We start from the raw sequence: 20006 nt of genomic DNA, 5'->3' as shown, positions 1-20006 counted from the left end.
TTCCCCTTTTTTTTGTTGCTGAACTGAAGCGACCTCTTGCGCCATCACACACACGAGGATTTGATGCGCGCAGCGGTAGGTACCCACGCACGGAATCGAAGACTTTGCTAGCTTGGTTGCAGCTGTGTCAGCAGGGCTCGCGGTGTTGCCGCTCGCGTGCAGCTCCCTGAACCAGGCCGCCCCGCCCAGCCCTGCGCTCGCGGAGGCCACTGACGCCAACGACGACCACAACCCAGACCTCGACGCCTTCTTCGCCACGCCGCCGCCGCCGGCAATCACGGCAGGGCTGGAGCCTGGAGGTCACACGTCCCGTGCAGGTCCGCAGGCGCCGAACCTTCGACATGTCCAAGGTGCGTCGGAGCGCTCGCCTGGCTGCCAAGCCAGCCATGCCTGCTCTGAAGAAAGCACAGATTAATCTGTGCCGCCAGCTGGGGCTCGCCGACGACATGCGGGCACCGATCGAGAAGGCTGTGATCGACTACGTCAACATGTTCAGCGGGCCACTCCCGCATGACATTGTAGCTGCTCTTTCCACTTTCTTCGGCATCCATGACGAGTTCACGACCCAGCTTGATGAGGCGATGATGCAATTGGTGGGTGTTGGCATTGACGACGTCCAGGAGGTACTCAATGGGAATGATGAATGATTGTGCAGCACGGCGTCACCAGGGTATCCACCGAGCTACGTCGACAATGACAAGCTTCTGCACCCTGCTTTTGTGTTTTGAGGAACGACAGTTCTCCACCCTGTGTTTATTTTACTTAAGCAGCGACATTGTCATCATCATCGACGTGCCTGCAAACATTATGTACTTCGTACGCTTGTGCTACTCTGCTCTGCTCGTACTGCTTCATGCCGTTGGTTCTACTTTGGGTTGTACCGCCTCTGCTCCAATTTGTATGAGATACACTGAACCTCCATGGTAGCGCCGAACATCAATGTCTTGTGTTGGAATGTCCGTGGTCTAAACACTCCAGCGCGCTGCATCACTGTCCATGAGTCTATGAGGGCAACCCACTGCCACCTTGCTTGCTTCCAAGAGACCAAGCTTGCGTCTGTTGATGGGGACTTTGCGGCCTTCATTAGTGGTTACAAAAAAAAAAACTGCTACGCGTATGAGCCGGCACAGGGAACTAAGGGTGGCATCCTTCTTCTCTGGAACGACAGCCATTTAGATGTGCGTGATATTGTCATCAGGCGCTTCTCGGTGTCGGCTACTGTTTGCATCCATGAGTGTGGCACATTTTTTTTTTTCCATCACCATAGTTTACGGCCCGGCACGCGATAATCGCAAAGAGGCTTTCTTGCGTGAGGGATGTTGCATGGCTTGTGTTGGGAGACTTCAACCTAATCTACCAAGCCCGGGACAAAAACAACCGCAACTTAAACTTGCGTAGAATGCGACAGTTTCGTGCAGCACTCTCCTACTGCGAGCTGAAAGAAATCCCCCTCCAAAACCGGAAGTACACCTGGAGCAACGGAAGGAGACAGCCCACTTTGGTGCGCCCGGATCGCGTGTTCTGCAACGAGCATTGGGACCTCATCTTTGAGCGGCATGGTCTTCAGGCGCTGTCCACGACCCTCTCCGACCATTGCCCTTTAATGCTCTCCAGTCTCTTGGGACCTAGAAGGCCGCGGCCCTTCCGTTTCAAGAATGTTTGGACAAAAATCCTAGGTTTTTTAGATGAGGTGCGATCGGTTTGGCAACGACCTACGCCGCATACACAACCAATCCGAATTCTCCACCACAAACTCTCCTGTATGGCACGACACCTGCACAGTTGGAGCCAATCCATTATGTCCGATGCAAAAATGAAATTAGTCATGGCGGTCGAGGTGATCAAAAGACTTGACATCGCTCAAGAATCCAGGGCCCTCTCCGATGACGAGCTCACTCTTAGACGTGGCCTCAAACGACGTGTTATGGGTCTAGCGGTCATGGAAAGATTGAGGAAAAAGCAAGCGTCAAGAATTACAAACCTAAGAGAGGGGGACGCCAACACGAGATTCTTCCACTAGAAGGTGAATGCCCGCCGCAAGACGAATAACATTCATCGTCTACAACATCAAGGGGGTTGGGTCACCACGCATGAGGAAAAGGCTTCCTTAATACAGGACTACTTTCAGGGGGTAATGGGAACGCCACAACCGCAGGCTAGGGACTTCAACTGGGAAGTTCTGAACGTCCATCGCTACGACCTCGTGGCCCTTACGGCCCCGTTCACTAGAGAGGAAATAAAGAAGACCATCTCTCTCACGCCTTCTGGTAAGGCGCCAGGTCCTGACGGGTTCACCGCAAATTTTTACAAATCATGCTGGGAAATCATTAGTGGAGACCTAATAACAGCGTTAAACAACTTCCATGACCTCCGTTGTTTGAACTTCGACCTTCTTAACACGGTGAACATCGTCCTGCTGCCTAAGAAGGAGGGAGCTGAGAAACTTGGAGATTACAGACCGATCAGCCTCATTCATAGTGTTGCCAAGCTCCTGGCAAAGATTTTGGCACTACAGCTAGCGCCGGCAATGCAACAGATCATCTCCAAGAGCCAGAGTGCCTTTATAAGAGGTCACAACATACATGATAATTTCATGTATGTGTGCAATATGGTGAGGCAATTCCACAAAAATAAGACCCCAATGCTATTAGTGAAGCTCGACATTTCCATGGCCTTCGATTTGGTCCGCTGGGACTATATTCTTTCCTTGCTGCAGCATATGGGTTTCCCGGATAGGTGGAGGAACTGGCTAGCTGCGAGCTTCTCAACGACATCTTCGCAAGTTCTACTTAACGGCATTCCTGGTTCGCCCATCACTCATGGTCGTGGCCTGCGACAGGGTGATCCCCTTTCACCTCACCTGTTCATCCTGGCAATTGATCACCTGGAGCGCCTCCTCAGCCTTGCTACAGAAGCTAGTCTTCTCACAAGGGTGGCAAGAAACCGTGCAAAACTACGGGTTTCTTTATATGCTTACAACGTCGTCATCTTCTTGCGGCCAGTTAAGCAAGAAGTCCAGGCCTTTGTGCCAATTATTGAGTCTCTTCGGGCAAGTTACTGGGCTACAAACGAACGTTCACAAGTCTTCGGTTGCCCCAATCCGCTGCGAAGGCATCGATCTTGATGATGTCCTTGCGGATTTCCAACGGTGAGGGCGAGTTTCCCCATCAGATACCTTGGGCTCCCGCTATCTATTAGGCGCCTGCGGAGGGTTGATTTCCAACCGCTGATCGATAAAGTGGCGGCTTGGCTGTTTGGCGGGGTCGTAACATCACTCAGGCCGGTCGCGTGACTCTGACGAAGGCAGTCCTCTCCTTGCAGCCTGTGTACCTCCTCACGGCCTTAAGCACTACGAACGAGGTCCTGGATTCTATTGGTAGGCATCGGAAAAGATTTCTGTGGGCAGGAGATGAAAGGCTCGCCGGGGGAAAATGCAAGATTAATTGGCCCACAGTGGCTAGGCCGACATATATAGGAGGGGCAGGTCTCCTAGACCTTGAAAGATTTGCAAGAGCGCTCCAAATACGATGGTTATGGCAGAAATGGATGATGTGGGAGAAGCAATGGGTCGGTATGGGCACGCCGTGCAGCGAGACGGACAAATTGCTTTTCGCGGCCTCCACTGAAATTCAGATCGGTAACGGCCGCAAAATTTCATTCTGGGATTCGGCGTGGGTCAAAGGCCGCCGCCCGAGGGACATTGCGCCAGATCTTTACTCCATGTCTAGAAAGAAGAATACAAAACTCAAGGATGCATTGACGAACAATCGGTGGATACGGGATATCACTGTTTCCCCAAACTTTGACACGGGCCATCTGCAGCAATTCGTCGATCTCTGGTTGGTCGTGAGGGACGTTCGCCTTAATCCGGACACGGTGGACACTATCAGGTGGAAGTGGACGCCTAGCGGGGACTACACTGCTGCATCAGCCTATCGGGCTCATTTGTTTGGATCAGTCCGTTCAGACCTGCATCTGCTGAGTTGGAAACAATGGGCGCCGCCAAAATGCAAGTTTTTTTTGCTTTGGCTCATCATCAAGAATAGAGTTTGGACGTCAGACCGGTTGGCATCCAGGGGCTGGCCGAGGAACAACTTTTGCCCCTTATGTCGGCGTGAACCGGAAACAGCGCATCACCTACTCGTCACGTGCTGCTATACAAAATGACTGTGGAGCTTGATCGCTGTTTGGGTGCAATACGAACATCTGGACCCACGTCGTTGGCCGATCACGCATTCGGTCGATGAATGGTGGCACTTCATGGGAAAGCTTCGGAACGTTTTGACTAAGGCACTCAGATCACTCCTCCTATTGGTAAACTGGGAGATCTGGAAGGAGAGGAACGCAAGAATTTTTGACCGGTGCGAGTCCTCGACGATAGCGCTTCTGACAAAAATAAAGCAGGAGGTGTGGGCTTGGGGCATTGCGGGTGCCCGGCACCTATTGAGCATCTTGGGTGATTAGTGGCTGGCCGCTGGGCCGCCCTTCATATAGTTTTTTTTGTTCGCTTTTTTGTTCCTTTTCGTTTTTTCTTGAGAAACCTTCCATGGCTCCTCGCCTATAACTCCTTCTCTATTAATAGAAATGGGTGCGTCTGTGCTTGTTCGTTCAAAAAAAGCAAGGCTTTTACAAACCAAGTTACCTCATTTGCCAGCAATTAGTGTGCCCGGTCAAAGTTACTGTGAGGTGGGGCCTATAATGATTGGGGCAATTGCGTTCTTGCCCCTGTTTTGAACCTCAATTGTGATTTTACCCCCACTTTTGTTCACTTTGCATTTTTACCCCTACTGTTTGGAAATGAAGACTCATTTTACCCCTACTCCGTTAACAGAACTTAACGGTGTCAAAGAAGACAATTTTGCCCTTGCGAATATACCCCTACTTTTTTTAGAACTTTGTGAATATACCTTTGTTTGTCATTATATTTCAGCAGCGTTTCAATAAGAATATGAACAAGATTTTGACATAAATTTGAACAGCAACATGACACACAAAACTAAGTTCAAACCACATGCATATATATAGATAGATAATATCCCATCATACATATCCAAAAAGAGATGTACCACCAAATCACAATGCCATCATACATATCCAAAAGAGAAGCACCACCACATGACATCCCAACATAGGTGTCCAACAAAAGCGACTAGTATATTACATGATCAGTGGTTGCATCACATTCATGCATCTATCCCTAAAAATGAAGCCAGTCGCCCTCCTGTTCCTCCACTTCTTCCTCTTCCTCTTCCCCTTCCTCCTCCAGCACCTTCGGTTCCACTTTCACTTCCACTTGGATTTTCGGTTCCTCTTCCTCTTCCTCTTCCTCTTCCCCTCCCTCCTGCATCACCTTCTGTTCCAGTTTCACTTTCACTTGGATGTCCTCTTCCTCTTCCCCTCCCTCTCCCCCTCCCTCTTTCTGTTGCACTTGCACTTCACACAAACATAGAAAAATGGTTCAGTTAACAGTTTGACAACATAAAGCAGGAAAAATATACATATAGTTAAAAATCCATCACTCACGCTAAGGTTTGTGAAGATGATTCATTTTATGAAGTTGAAAGTTTCCTCTTTTGACTAGCAGTGAGACCTCCTTGGCAATGCTTTGCTATGTGGCCTAGTTCATTACATTCAGAACATGGCTTTCTCTTTTTGCTAGTTCCAACCTCATCATATGACTTCATTCTAGATATTCTTGGTCTGCCCGGTTTCCTTATCAATTTAGGCTTCTTGATTTTGTAGCCTAAATCAACACGTGGCCAACTATCCTTAGATGTCATAGGATTGAAAGAATCTGCATATGCCTTCCTGAATCTATCAACAGCGAAATACTCATCAACAAATTCATCTATCTTTACATGCCTACTAAGTGAAGCATCCCCTCATAAGAGAACACTTAAAAGTGATACAATATCAATCCCAGGAGGCTGATAATACTTTTATTACATCAGATGGTACATCACCGTACAATTCTACGCGGAAGTGGGCAGTGAAGTGCCACTATCGCGAGAATTGCAACTAACACCCACACAACGATATTAACTATGAAGAGGGAGTCATCGGAGTCTTGCGCCATACGGAACTTCCTGCGGATGACCCTATCCACAGGCAAGGTTGGGTGCAGGACGGAACCTCTACTCAACGTCTTCAGGAATGAAGTCTGGATCTTCCTCTGCAAAAATTAAGAATGGGGTGAGTACAAATGTACTCAGCAAGTCCAACCACACCCACGGAGGGGGTATAAACAGAATATAATGCACAAGATAAATCAAGGATAAGGCTAGGGTTTAATTTGCGGAAAGCTAATTTTTATGCAGAGGTTTATTTGAAAGAAAGGGGTTTTCAAAGCCATTATCTTGCACTGAGTAGCACGTAGGGTTGATCCACACAGGATCCCAATTTTAAGTTGCTACCGGACTCCTCATCCGCCGTAGCACACGGCACAGCTGCCGGACACTTTTCCAAAACAACTCACGCCAACCCATCCATTCCCAGAAGAAACACTAGTTATGTGACCACACCGTAACTCGCCCAGTACCGTGGACACTGCTATTCGAATAGATTCTTAACTCTGCAGAGGTGTGCAACTTTACCCACAAGCGGGGTACCGCAACTCGATCACCTTAGTGTCGGTGCAGATCCCAACAAAGCCATTACCCACCTTAGCTAGACCTGACTAGCCATCACGGGATCCAACAAGGGGTCATTGACCTATCACAGAAGTTTTAACCGGGGCATAAGTCACACAGAGCTAATCCCTTCTCCTTGATCACCCGTTGCTCTCAGCTCTCCTGATGGCTACCAGACTAACTATTGGGGTTTATGCTAAGCCGTTGCCCATTCAACGGTCGAGTGGTTTGCACGATAGTGGAGTTAGGTGAGACGACACACCAACTCGGTCCTTAATTGTGACAAGATGGATATCTCCCTTCCTTGCTTAACCACACAGGTTAGAGCACACCATTTGGCAAATCACACAGAAATGCCATCTATCCTGCCTAAACTCATCTTTCGAAGGTTTCACATTTTCCCTTCCCACACACACTCACACATTTTCTTTTTATAAAACAAGTCGTATCGTGTTAAAGGTCCTAAGCGTTCTAGCAGCGATTAACGTCCAAACACATCACATTCAGACATTAATCTAGGTGGTAAAGGAATGGTTATAACAAATCAAGGGGGTGACTATCCAACCATGTTTTCAGCAGGCAAAACATATGCAATTTTATAAAACAGGCCAATAGGTTGTGTTTATAAAACTGGGACAAAACATGCATCAAAGGATGGGATTGAACTTGCCGTTCTCAAATCCTTCCGGGAAGTCCTGATCGATGTACTGTCCTTCGGGATCGGGGTCGCGGAACTGGTCCTCGTTCACTTGCTCACAGTATTGCTCGTCGACGGGTTCTCCCTCGTTCACACCGTGATCTACGACGTATATAAACAATCACACAATCAAGAAAAAGAAATAAAGGTTTTATCGTCGAGCTTGAATCGGAAACAATTAAGATATGGAGATAGGAGTAATATTTTTGGGCGGTTTTCTAATGACATGGCCAAAATTATAATAGAAATGGCGTGGTAAAGTTTCAGGTCGATCGGAGGATTTTTGGCGCATGAAATGATAGGTCAAAGAGGGGTTCAGGGCTAAATAAGGATCCAGGGGCTTATTTGTAATTAGTTTTGAGAGTGAAAGGACTTGATTATAATATTTTAAAAAAATTTCTGGCTAATCTGGAAAGGGGCAGGGACCTATGTGTAATTGTTTTTGTATGGTGGAGGGGTTAGTTTTTAAATAGGGAGAACATGGAGGGTTTATTTGTAAAAAGATCATAAGGGAAAAGGGCTCTTAATGAAATTGGGGAAAAGGGAGGGGGCTCAAGGCAATTTTGCCTTTCTTCTTCCTCCTCCCTCCCATGAAGCAGAGGAGGGGGAGCAGGGCGCCGGCGGTGCCTGGGCCGGCGGCCCTGGCGCATGGCGGCAAGCGGGAGCAGGGGGAAAAGGGGGAGGGTGACGAGGGGATCCCGTCGCCCACCTCGATTTGGGTCGGAATACGGCGAGGCGGCGGTGCCACGGAGGCTGGCGGGCGGCGGGCGGCCGTGCTATGGAGCGCGGCGGCGGCCAGGAAGCGGGGAAAAATGGAGAGAGGGATGAAGGGGGGGGGGTTCGGATGCCCTACCTAACTCGGGCTGGAATGGAGCGGGGCGGCCTGGCCACGAAGGCCAACGGCGGCGGGCGAAGGTGGCCCTGGTGGCGGCGCTGCAAGGCGAGGGGAGGGGCTAGCGGTGGCGGAAGGGTATGCGGTGGTGGGGAGCGTGATGGGAGGCCTATTTATAGGCGGAGTAAGAAGGTGGAGGAGGGGCGCGGCGGTGGTGGCGGCCGGCGAGCTCGACGGGGCGCCATTAATGGCGCTCGGCCGCCTGCGAGTGTCGGCAGCGTGATTTGCGGCGGCGACGCGACGTCTCGGGCAGCGGGAACGTGGGGGTGGCAGGCTGTGGAGCTCAGCGTCGAGCTGTGCGGGCACGGGCGTCGAGGCGGGGCGCTGTGCGTGCTGTGCGGCTCGGCGGGCGGCGCGGCGAGGTGGCCAGGGGACGGGACGGGTCGGCGAGCGGTGCGGCGAGCGGCTCATCCGCGTGGTGCGCGTGGGCGTGCGCGTGGAGCGCGTGGAGGCGACCGGGAGAGGGCGAGTGCGTGCGGGGAGCAGGGCGGCGCGGTGAGCGAGCTGCTCTGCAGAGCGCGGAAGAGGAGAGAGGGAAGGAAGGGAGGAGGAGGAGTGTAAGGATCACCGGGGTGTCCGACCCTAGAGGGGGAGGGGGTGAATAGGGTCGCTAATCGCTTTTCTATCCTAGGGCTCAATCTAATTGCATAAGATAAACCTAACACGTCCTACACATGCTAGTTATGACTAAGGTTTATCTATGCTACCCTCTACTTACCCCAAAAGACTTGCAACCTATAGTCAATCCTAATCAAACTAACTAGGAAAGTAAAGGTAAGCAAGAAAGAGTAAATGCGGAAACGTAATGCGGTAAGTAAAGCGGTAAGGGAGAGGATATGCAAACTCCCGTGAAGACACCAAGACACACGATTTAACGTGGTTCGGTTAGGACACCAAAGTCCCTCCCTACGTCCACGGCCACTTGCTCACAAAGAACAAGTGTGATACCGAGTCTCTTCGCTTGATCACCGTCTTGCCACGCCTCCAAGGCTCTCGACAAGCAAAGGCTAAGTGACACCAAGTCACAAAAACGAGGTCACCGCCACCGTCTATCTCGAAGCGTCACCACGGCACCGTCTTCACTATCTTGGAGCTTTAACACCAAGTAGGGGCCTCCTTCCCCGCACAAAGTGTCGTTGCCACTCCACACCAAGTCGGAGGGTCACACGACGAGTACAAGTGTTTGCTTGCCGCAGCAAGACTTCTCTCAAGGGAGCTCTCGCAAGAACTAATCCCTAATCAAGCACTAAGCACTCTAACAAGTGTGCTTAAGCCTATATGATGTACAATGAAGCTCTATGGTGGTTGGAGATGATCTTTAGCTCTAGTATACTTCTTTGAACTCCAGCACACACAATGGTGCGGCCTTGGGGGTATATATAGGCAGCACAAGCAAATATAGCCGTTGGAGAAAAGCTGCCAGAAATGTGCTTAACACCGGTTAATCCGATGCTCCCCAAATCGCCATCGTCGGTTTAACCGGTGATACTAAACTGCCCACTGAAAACTAGCCGTTACGTGTACGGGCAATCAACCGACGCAATCGACCGGTGTATGTAATGTTAGCGTCGGTTTAACCGGTGAGTGCAACTGTCCTCTGATCCTTGAAAAACAAACTCTCTGGACAACTGCACCGACGCCATTAACCGGTGCATCATCGGTTCATCCGATGTATGCATTTTCCTTGGTCTGCTTCTGCCATTGCACCGACGTATTCAAACTTCCTATCGTCGGTTCATCCGGTGCCAAACCCTAGCCCGCAGGCCATCTCTGTCATTGCACCGATGAGTACATTTTGCCTTACGTCGGTTCATCCGGTGATACTAAAACTCCCAGACGTGCTCAAGTCAATGCACCGACGTGTGTAATTTGCTTGGCGTCGGTTCAACCGGTGACTTGATTTCTTTTAGGTTTCAGGGCGCTGCCCTGAGACCCGCGAGGGGCGGCTCCCCCTCGACCCCCGTCCGCTAACCGGGTAGCGGAACCCCCGTAGGGGCGGCCCTTCGGGCCTAGCTTCGCCTCTCTTCTCTTTGTCATCACTTGAACCTAAAAGCCTGAGTATATCATCTAAGCAAACCCATTAGTTCAAGTGTTGCGTGTGTCATCAATCGCCAAAACATTATATTGAAATATGGCATGAGAGGCCATTTTCGCTACAAGGAGGAAAAAAGAAAAAGAAGGAAAATGGAAAAAGGAAAAAGAAAAAGAAAAACAGAAGGAGAGAGAGAGAGATTCGCGCGGCGACCGCGGCCGGACGCGCACGCGCGCCGGTCGGGCGTGACGCGCGGGACAAGGGCGAACAGGGAGACGGGACAGCGATGGATTCGTATGCCGGGACCGGTTTTTCGGGAGATTAGGAGATTGGGCGGAAAAATGATTTGAGCTCAACGATGACAATAATTTTGAAACATTTTAGCGCGTGAGTTATCTTGGTGAATTTTTGGGATGTTACACTAAGCCTAGCAATGAAAGCTAGAGCATGAGTGCAGGGCTTTCCAGTGACTTACCATGCCCTACAAGTACATGTCTTTTGTTCCAAATTCACTGCATGTCTGAATCTGTTCACAGTTACTTCCGCTGTTCCAGCACCACATATCAATACGTCATGGTCCTTAATAGTCTTGATTTTAGCATTCAGATCATTGGTGATAGCTGGGATGATGTTTCCTGATATTTTTCTACCAATTTTGGCTCTCTAAACCATTTTCTTGATAATCTTTTGTCTTATCTTATCATGCATCTCAACAACCTGAAATCCTTGATTTTTGACACCCAACTATTGAAACTTTCAGAAAGATTGTTGTTGATGTAATCTACCTTACAATTTTCAGAGAATTTGCTTCTACTCTAAACATATGGATGATTCTCATCCAACCACTCAAGTGCACTAGTATCCTTCTCCTCTATCTTGCCCATGAAGTAGCTGAAATTATCAATTGTCAAGCTCTTGGCAGCACACCACATATTTTTACCATAAAGCTCACTACCATATCCATTCTTCTTCATGTTCTTCCACAAGTGTCTCATGCATTCTCTATGCTCAACTCCAGGGTATACATCATGTACAGCCACCTCTATACCTTTGCCCGCATCTGTACTAATGACAAGACCAGGAGGAGTACCAATTGCCTTCTTCAAGTTATTAACAAACCAAGTCCAGCTTTCTGTAGACTCGGTCTCAATCACACCACAAGCCACTGGAAATAGCCAATTGTGACCATCCACCGCCACCACTGCTGCCAACAGACCCCTGGACCTCCCTGTCAAGTGTGTGGCATCCATGGCAACGTAGGGTCTACAACCTTGCAAAAATCTATCAATGAATGGTTGGAGAGCAACAAAGAACCTCCTGAAACAGAAATCATCATTGTCATCTTTTTCGGTGTCTTGCTCAACAATGCTTCCAGGTACAACTAAGAGAAGTTCAGCTTGATAGGTCGGTAACAAGTCATAACTGTCATCCCACTTGCCATATATGGTGTCCATTGCTCTATGTTTGTCTCTATAAACTCTATGATATGGAATATCTATGGAGTACTTTTTCTGCAGCATATTGTGCAATTCCCTTGGTCCCAATTCAGGATCATCCCGTAACTGATCCACCACTCTTTCAGCCACCCATTTGTTTGAGGCCATTGTTTCACCACAATTGTTGACAGAACCACAAGTATGTTTTGGTCCACTTGTCTTAACCTGCAACAAATGGCAAAAAAGGTGCCAATTACTTGCTGAAAATAACAGAAAAAGGTGCCAATTACTTGCTGAAAATAACAGAAAAAGGTGCCAATTACTTGCTGAAAATAACAGAAAAAGGTGCTAATTACTTGCTGAAAATGGTAGAAAAGATGCCAATTACTTGCTGAAAATGATAGAGAAGATGCTAATTGTCTTGCAGCCAATGTATTTCATACTAGTTGATGCAAAAAAATGTCCACTTGCAGCCCTGGTCGGCTCTCTTGCATTGAGTTCTAAATCTGCTCTTATCCTTTTTCACAATCTCAAAAGCATGATCATGCAAGATTGCATGATGGGTAACTGCAGACTTGCACTAATCCATATCTGGAAACACCACATTTACATCGATAATTGGATCGGCAACATCATATGAAAAGGGGGGAGGGTCGTATTCTTCATCATTGTCAACAACTTCACCATTAGGATCAAACTCAGGATCGGAGCAATCATCATCAGAGTCAGACGATGCAGCCAAATCACTATCATAGCTGCTATCACTTGGTGCCACAAGCGAATCAGTGTCAGAATATATACCCTCATCATCAACTCCGGCACAGTCATCATCTCCATCTTTCCCCTTGCATTTGGTGCCTCTCTTTTTCGTACTTGTGGATTTCTTACTTGTGAATGTGACTCTCTCATTGGTGCACCTCTCATTGATGGGTGGCTCAGTGGCTCTTTCAGTGGTGGTAGTGGATGCTTTATTTCTTACAGATGGGTGACACCCACGTTTTGTTGGCGAACACTGCAATGGGCCCTCAAAATCATTGACCTGAGCATTAATCTCAACTACTCCCTTGTCCAGATTGTTGAAACCACTCAAACAGCTGCTCATCAGACTTTATAGTATATTCAGACTCACGCAACAAAGTAACATGCTGTTTGGAACCCCACGTATAGTGCTCAGCTATGAAATCAACCAACTGCAGCAAACTATAGTTATTGATGTCAATCCTTTGAGTTGGCAAAGTTTTACCCTTCACATATGTTTTTGATCCCCCATCAGTCAAACTGAAGAAAACTTATCTGATTTTGCCTACAAATTAGAGCAATTGAAACAAAATTAGCGCAATCGTCTAAATCCTGAGATTAATTCATCCCACATTTGTCCAATAGACAGTCACAAATCAAAAAAACGTACCTGGACATCAACTCCACGTCCCTGCACTCTGGATTCATGGCTGCCACGCCACGCCGCCCGCACACGCCGCCCGAGCCCCGCGGTCCCCCGCGCGCGCCCGCCCCGCACGAGCCGCACGCCACCCCGCGGTCCCCGGCGCGCGCTCGCTCTGCGCGTGGACCCCGTGGGCCCCTGCGCGCGCTTGGCTCCCCGCGAGCCGCACGCTGCCCGCGGGCCCCTTCGCGCGTCCTGTCGCCGGCCTCCAAGCGCGCGTCCTATCGCTGGCCACCAAGCGCGTGCGCGTCCTGTCGCCCGCGCGGGCCCGCCTCATGTCGCCCCTCTGCACGCGCGCTCGCTTCTCGCTGCTGGGCGTGCTAGCCAATCGCCCCGCTGCTCGCCTCCTTGTGTTAGGGTTAGGGTTCGTGGGTGGCTCAGTGAAGAGATAGGAACAGCATGGTGAAGAATAAGGGATTCTAGGGATAAAGGGTATTTTGGTCTTTTTACTATATTACGAAGAGTTTTCTTATGTTTTAAAATTCTTAAACTGTCTATGCAACTAACAAAGTGAATTATAGGGGCAAACGGAGGCTTTGCAGTGCAACAGTAGGGGTAAAAATGCAAAGTCAAAATAACTGAGGGTAAAATCACAATTGAGGTTTAAAATAGGGTAAAAACGCAATAATTCCATAATGATTACGTGCAGAGATCTCCACGCCGGGAAGCACGAGACTCGTATATAGGGACCCTGTTTGGTTTTCGTGGCACAAACTACTGTAGTAAATTTTGACCAATAATTAGAGTTGTTAAATAAGGAAACATATCTGGTGGAAACCACAATTTTTATGAAAACTCGTACAAACCATGGCAAAAAAGTCGTCTAAATTCACCCAAAAAATGACACACGTAGATGATATAATGATACATAACTGTATAAATATCTTGTTTAAACTCGACTTCGTTTGTGATATATAAAATAATAATTTTCAAGCTAGAAAGTTGTCTACAATCCCTGTGCTACTTCGCAAGACAAATCTAATGAGATATTTGACCGCATAATTAGAGAATTGATACTGTAGCATTACTGTAGCCAATTATAAATTAATTACTGTCATTAGATTCTCGCGCAAAGTTGCACTCATTTATGAAAAAAATATGCAAATAAACTTCATTTAATACTGCATACATGCAAAATTCTTTTTGTAGCGCAAGTAGCGCAACAAAAACAAACAGGGTCAGATTGTTCAATCTTCCCGCAGAAGGCTCCAGGTACGAGTCGAATATACTCTGCCCGAAGCATCCACTGCGCAACTTCATACAGCATCTTCAAGAAAATAACTATCTTTATAGCAAAATTTAGACCTTTACCAACATTGTAAAAAAAATAGAGAACCTCCAAAATGCCATGGTAACCAACATACTAGACAAACTGACTCCACATCCTCTCCAGCCAGGCCAACGACGAACGTACTGCATAAGCGCACGAGAATGGCGCTTGGCGGCGACAGTGGAGTGGTTGCACACGTCATCTTTCTTCCCACCGGAGTGCGGCGGCGAGGTCGGGCTCCTTCTTGTAGTTGAATGCATCGTGGAACCCGAACTTGTGGTCCGCAAGAGCTCCACCTTCTTTGCGGACCCGGCGCTGCTGACGACGCGGAACCCGGCGACCCGTGCGAACTATCCCACCACCAGTCCTGCCCACCACCACGGCGTCGGACGCCGGAGAGACAAAAACGGCCTCACCGGCCTTGGCGCGTAGATCTAGCATGCCAAAGAAGGATGCCCGCACCGAGCTCTGTCCCACGCACGCCGGAGCAAGCGGGGGCGCAGGGATGGTGGCAGCGGGAGGAGGCAGGGCGGGGGCGCATGGCGTGGGGGAGAGAGGACTGCAGGAGGACACAAAGTGCGGGGATGGCGAGCAGTGCCGCTTGGGATAAATGCCGAGCGCAGGGGCTGTGATGGCTAGCGGGATAGCGAGGGGAGCAATATAGAGACCGTTAAATGTTGATTAAAGAAGTTTAGCTATTTTTACCTATTCTATCTAATTTACACTCTAAGCATTCAAATGCACCACTTTACATAATATATATACAAAAGTTTATTTTATTCTTTACATACACAGTTGATTGCACTTTTAAAAAGTGAAAAAATGCGAGTATGTAAAAAAATGTAAGTCCAGGGAACACCTACCGCTTAAATGAATTAACATAACACTACAAACTATATCTTAAATTATGCCCAATAAACAAAAATACAGAAACAAAACTCTAAACACTAAACTAAAAAACCATGGATGCTAAACTCTAAATCCTAGTCCCAAAACCCTAAACCCGAAACTGTCAACCCCAACCGCAAACCCTAAAAGTCGTACCCGCTAAAAACCATAAGCTCTCAATCCTAAATCCTAAAAACACTTAACCTTAGATCCTAAACCTATATTCTAAAAATTATAAATCCAAATAACCCTAAACTATAAAATCCTACATCCTAAACAAACCCTAAAAATCCTACACACTAAAAAAACCATAAGCCCCAAACTCTAAACCTAAAATCTCGAAACCTTAAACGCTAAAAACCTTAATTCTTAAAACCCTATGCCCTAAAAAATCTTAAACCCTACATCCAAACCCCCCAAAATTCTGCACCCTAAAAAAATCCTTAACCCTAAGAACTCTCAACCTTAAACCCTAAAACACAAATTTCAAACCCCGAACCCTAAACCCTCAAGATTATATACTGAAAAATCCTAACCCCTACAAACACTGAACTTCAAACCCCAAACGTCAAACCATAAACTCTAACTCTAAACGCTAAATACTAAAATTCTATATCTAAAAATCACCTGAGCCCTAAACGGACAAATAAAAGATAATATTATTATACACAGAAAAACAATGTAGATACCACTTGAAACCATTGAAAAGTCCAAAAACCTTCTGCCTCTCATGCTTATTCTAACACAATCCAAAAGAATATAAAATAACTAGCACCACCAAGAGGTGGGCGACAGCGATGCGCCATAAACGAGGGTTACTACTAAGGCCAGTCTTAATGGGGTTTCATAGAGGGTTTCAAAGAATTAAATATCATCAATTTTTCTGACATGACAAGGAGAGAGAAGGGTGGAGTTTCATGGGATGTGAGAAGAGTTTCATCACCATGAAACTCATCTGGCACGGTTACCTAGTTCCCAGTCTAGATAATTGTGCCTATGAAACTCCCACTAAGACTGGCCTAACACACTGAGATAACAGAAGTAGTCCACGCTGGACCACAAAAGCAACAATAAATGAATACCACAGCTCCCATCAGGACATCCTTTCATCTACACGTGTGGGCCCCAAGTTAGGTCTATGAAAAGAAAGCAATAAATACAGGCATGTGTTTAGCCGGCTACGTCTGATGGCTGATGTTGATTTGTTGTGAGAGAAAAATATTGCTGACTGCTAATTGATGCTAATTTGGTGTTGGAGAAAATACTGCTGGTTGGTTGGCTGACAAGCCAACACAGTCAAAGAAACCAATGAAACCAGATATAGTATGTATGAACGCACCCGAATAGTCAACAATGTGATTACTTATAACCTCTCCGGTCACAGAAAATTGCTTATCTCGACGAGCATTTTTGAAGGTTGAGACGATAAATTCTCAAGATTGACGAATTTACCATAGGCGCCTTGCTGTCAATGGAAATATCGCGTACCACTTAAAGTATAACTATAACACCATTAAATCCAAGAAAATTCACTTCCACGTGGAGTCGAACTTTTTATAAGGATATGAGATGCTACCAAGCTTCTACAACCCCTTTTTGTCTAGACGATAGATGTTGAGATACTCATAAAAATATAAATCCAATTCTAAACATAAGAGCACCTTCGAAGCCGGTAGATCACCATCAATAATGGACGTGTCATCTACTTAGGAAAGAATAGCATCGGTTAACTTTATATAGAATAAATTTATAAAAATGCAAGTACTTGTGGACTCGAACCTAGAGTGGGTAGGTTCCACCATAATATACTGTACCTACTAACTTGCGCAATTCGCCAATTTTTAATACTTCCAAGATTAATGTTAGCGTGATCCAGTGCTATAAGTTTAGAGGTGACATGACATTGCATAGATGTGATCGTAGCAATTAATTAGAGACAATAAAGATAATGTGTCCAATGGACACTAGTTCCTTTATATATGTAGGCTTCATCGATAGCATTTGATATGCCGTACATGTTTTCTTTAAAGGTAAATGGAGAGCGATACTCTCTTGAAATAACGCTTGAGTCTTCAAATGCTGTTGCGCCAATTATTTAAAGTTTAGCTCGGTGTTCAAACAGCGTGGGTGACGTTCTTGTTGTTAGAAAAGTCTCACACCGTGTGAAGATAATCGATCTTTCTTTTTTGAGGAAATTGGAGATAATCGATATAACGTTCAGCAAAACCAGCTAGCCGTAAATTGGTGTTGGGCCAGGCTTAACCGTTATTCTCGGGCCGTGGTCTCAGGCCGAGCGGGGCCTCACAATATGCGTCCAAATTCTTTGCGAGCCGCATATCCAAAGAAAAACAAAATTTTCGGCCCAACTATGCCAAATCGAGAATTACAAGTTGGGTCCAGGATACACGTGACGTGGCCTCCCTTCTATGCACACCAACCGCAGCATTTGACCGACGTGACGTGGCCTCCCTTCTATGCACACCAACCGCAGCATTTGACCGACGGTCAACTTTTTCATGTCCTGCTCGTGTATAAATGCTCAGGATCAGGCTCTGCCTCTCTCACTCCTCAGCATACCCATTTCGAGAGGCAGCCATGGCGGAAGAGCAGGGGAGCAGCGGAGTGCGGGTGTGCGTCACCGGAGGCGCCGGGTTCATTGGCTCCTGGCTCGTCAAGAGCTCCTCGAGAAAGGATACACCGTCCACGCCACCCTCCGGAACACAGGTGCGCCGTGCGCGAGCTCCACCGTCGTTTCATGGCGGCTCATCGCATCGATCCGCGCAAAAGGAGCGGATCGGCTCTTGTGTAGTTGTGTGTGGTTGCCTGGTTCGGAGATATGAATTGGATTCATCTGGTGGCCGCGCAGGAGACAAGGAGAAGGCGGGGATGCTGCGGCGGCTGGTCCCCGGCGCGGCCGAGCGGCTGCGGCTGTTCGACGCCGACCTCTTCGACGCGGCCACCTTCGCGCCGGGCATCGCCGGGTGCCAGTTCGTCTTCCTCCTCGCCACCCCATTCGGCCTCGAAGCCGCCGGCAACAAGGTGCAGTATGCCAATTCGCTCCCGTACGTCGTTGTGCAAGCCATGATCAGGCGTGCTCGACGCAAGCTTTTTTCCTGGCCGGGGAGGAGAAAAATCAAAGCTGACCTTCCAAAGGCAAAATTGGACTTGGGTCTCGGGCAGCGAAGGAATCAACGAATTCCGAGCACCAAGTATTTCAAATTTGGTTCGTAATTTGCTGATTCTGATGATTGAACCGTGTGCTGTGGGCTTGTCAGTACAAGAGCACGGCGGAAGCAGTCGTGGACGCGGTGCGCGCGATCCTCAGGCAGTGCGAGGAGTCCAAGACGGTGAAGCGCGTGATACACACCGCCTCCATATCCGCCGCTTCGCCGCTGATGAAGCAAGGCTCCGGCGCCGCCGGGTACAAGGAGTCCATCAGCGAATCTTGTTGGACCCCACTCGATGTTGACTACCCTCTCCGAAGCGCGCATTTCGATGTAAGTAGTGAAGGTTCTTCTGAACGCCTGATGACATTTTTGCTGGTGATTACTGGGCTTTTACACTTTTATACTTTTGTCACTCCTGTTTATAAGGGGGGGAAACAGGAGTCCTTCAGTGATCATGCAACTAATTTAAATTTAGCCCTGAATTTGTATTGACTGATAATGAGTTCCTTAACTTTTAGCCGAATCTGTATATATTTAACAATTAGCGGCAAAAACTGGCGACCATTTGCAGAAGTACATACTGTCGAAGCTGCAGTCGGAGCAGGAACTCCTGAGCTACAACGCCGGCGAGAGGCCGGCGTTCGAGGTGGTGACCCTGCCCCTGGGCCTCGTCGCCGGCGACACGCTCCTCGGCCGCGTCCCGGAGACGATGGAGAGCGCCGTGTCGCCCGTGTCCCGCAACGAGGCCTACTCCGGGCTCCCGCGTATACTGCAGCAGCTCCTGGGCTCGCTGCCGCTGGTGCACGTCGACGACGTCTGCGAGGCGCTCGTCTTCTGCATGGAGCGGCCCTCCGTCGCCGGCCGGTTCCTCTGCGCCGCCGCGTACCCGACCATCCACGACGTCGCCGGCCACTTCGCCGAGAATTTCCCGCACCTCGACATCCTCAGAGAGTAAAGCCTCCGCGCCATTTAACTAGTTCATAGGAGTACGGGTGATCTGACAAGATTACTTGGTCTGACGTGTTCCATACTTTCCATCCATTGATGAATCTGCATCAGGACGGAGGCGGTGGCGAGGGTGCAACTTGAGGGGGACAAGTTGGGGGACCTGGGTTTCAGGTACAAGTACGGCATGGAGGAGATTCTTGACAGCAGCGTTGCCTGCGCGGCGAGATTGGGTTCTCTTGACACAACCAGGCTCAACCTGCAGAAAGGATAAAATAACCTGGAAGGCTAAACTAGCGGCAGGATGAATGGACTGTGTGCTGCTGTTCGCTGTGCATTTTACATGTTCCAAATTCGCAAGTAGGCGTATCTACATAAATAAGACGAGATAAACTTGCTCCTGTTTGGTACAAGGCTTCTTTTTAGTTTTATTAGATGGAAACCGTTTGACATGAGCCGGAAAGATGTACGTAGAGAGACAATTGATATCTCCTTTATCTTAATTGTAGACCTATTTACATGTGCATTTTTTTAGAATATTTACATGTGTATTGACTATTGAATAATAATTCTAGTTTTCAAACAATTCAAGTTGTCAACTTTATGCTC

The 20006-nt window shown here is 48.1% G+C and overlaps 1 protein-coding gene and 1 pseudogene across 1 annotated transcript; one reads left to right on the top strand and one right to left on the bottom strand.

Annotated features, from left to right (window-relative positions):
• Nucleotides 1-11065: 11065 nt before the first annotated feature.
• Nucleotides 11066-13132, bottom strand: LOC120669436. The gene is made up of 4 exons (XM_039949192.1): nucleotides 13095-13132; nucleotides 12297-12450; nucleotides 12010-12012; nucleotides 11066-11911 (listed from the first exon to the last, which is right to left on the bottom strand). Exons 1-4 carry the CDS (start codon nucleotides 13130-13132, stop codon nucleotides 11066-11068), a joined length of 1041 nt encoding a protein of 346 aa, XP_039805126.1.
• Nucleotides 13133-17851: 4719 nt separating this feature from the next.
• LOC120671380 lies at nucleotides 17852-19983 on the top strand (annotated as a pseudogene).
• Nucleotides 19984-20006: the final 23 nt, after the last annotated feature.

This window comes from Panicum virgatum, chromosome 4N (genome assembly GCF_016808335.1).
Source record: "Panicum virgatum strain AP13 chromosome 4N, P.virgatum_v5, whole genome shotgun sequence".
Classification (NCBI taxonomy): Eukaryota; Viridiplantae; Streptophyta; class Magnoliopsida; order Poales; family Poaceae; genus Panicum; species Panicum virgatum.
This window is presented reverse-complemented; position numbering and strand designations above follow the sequence as displayed.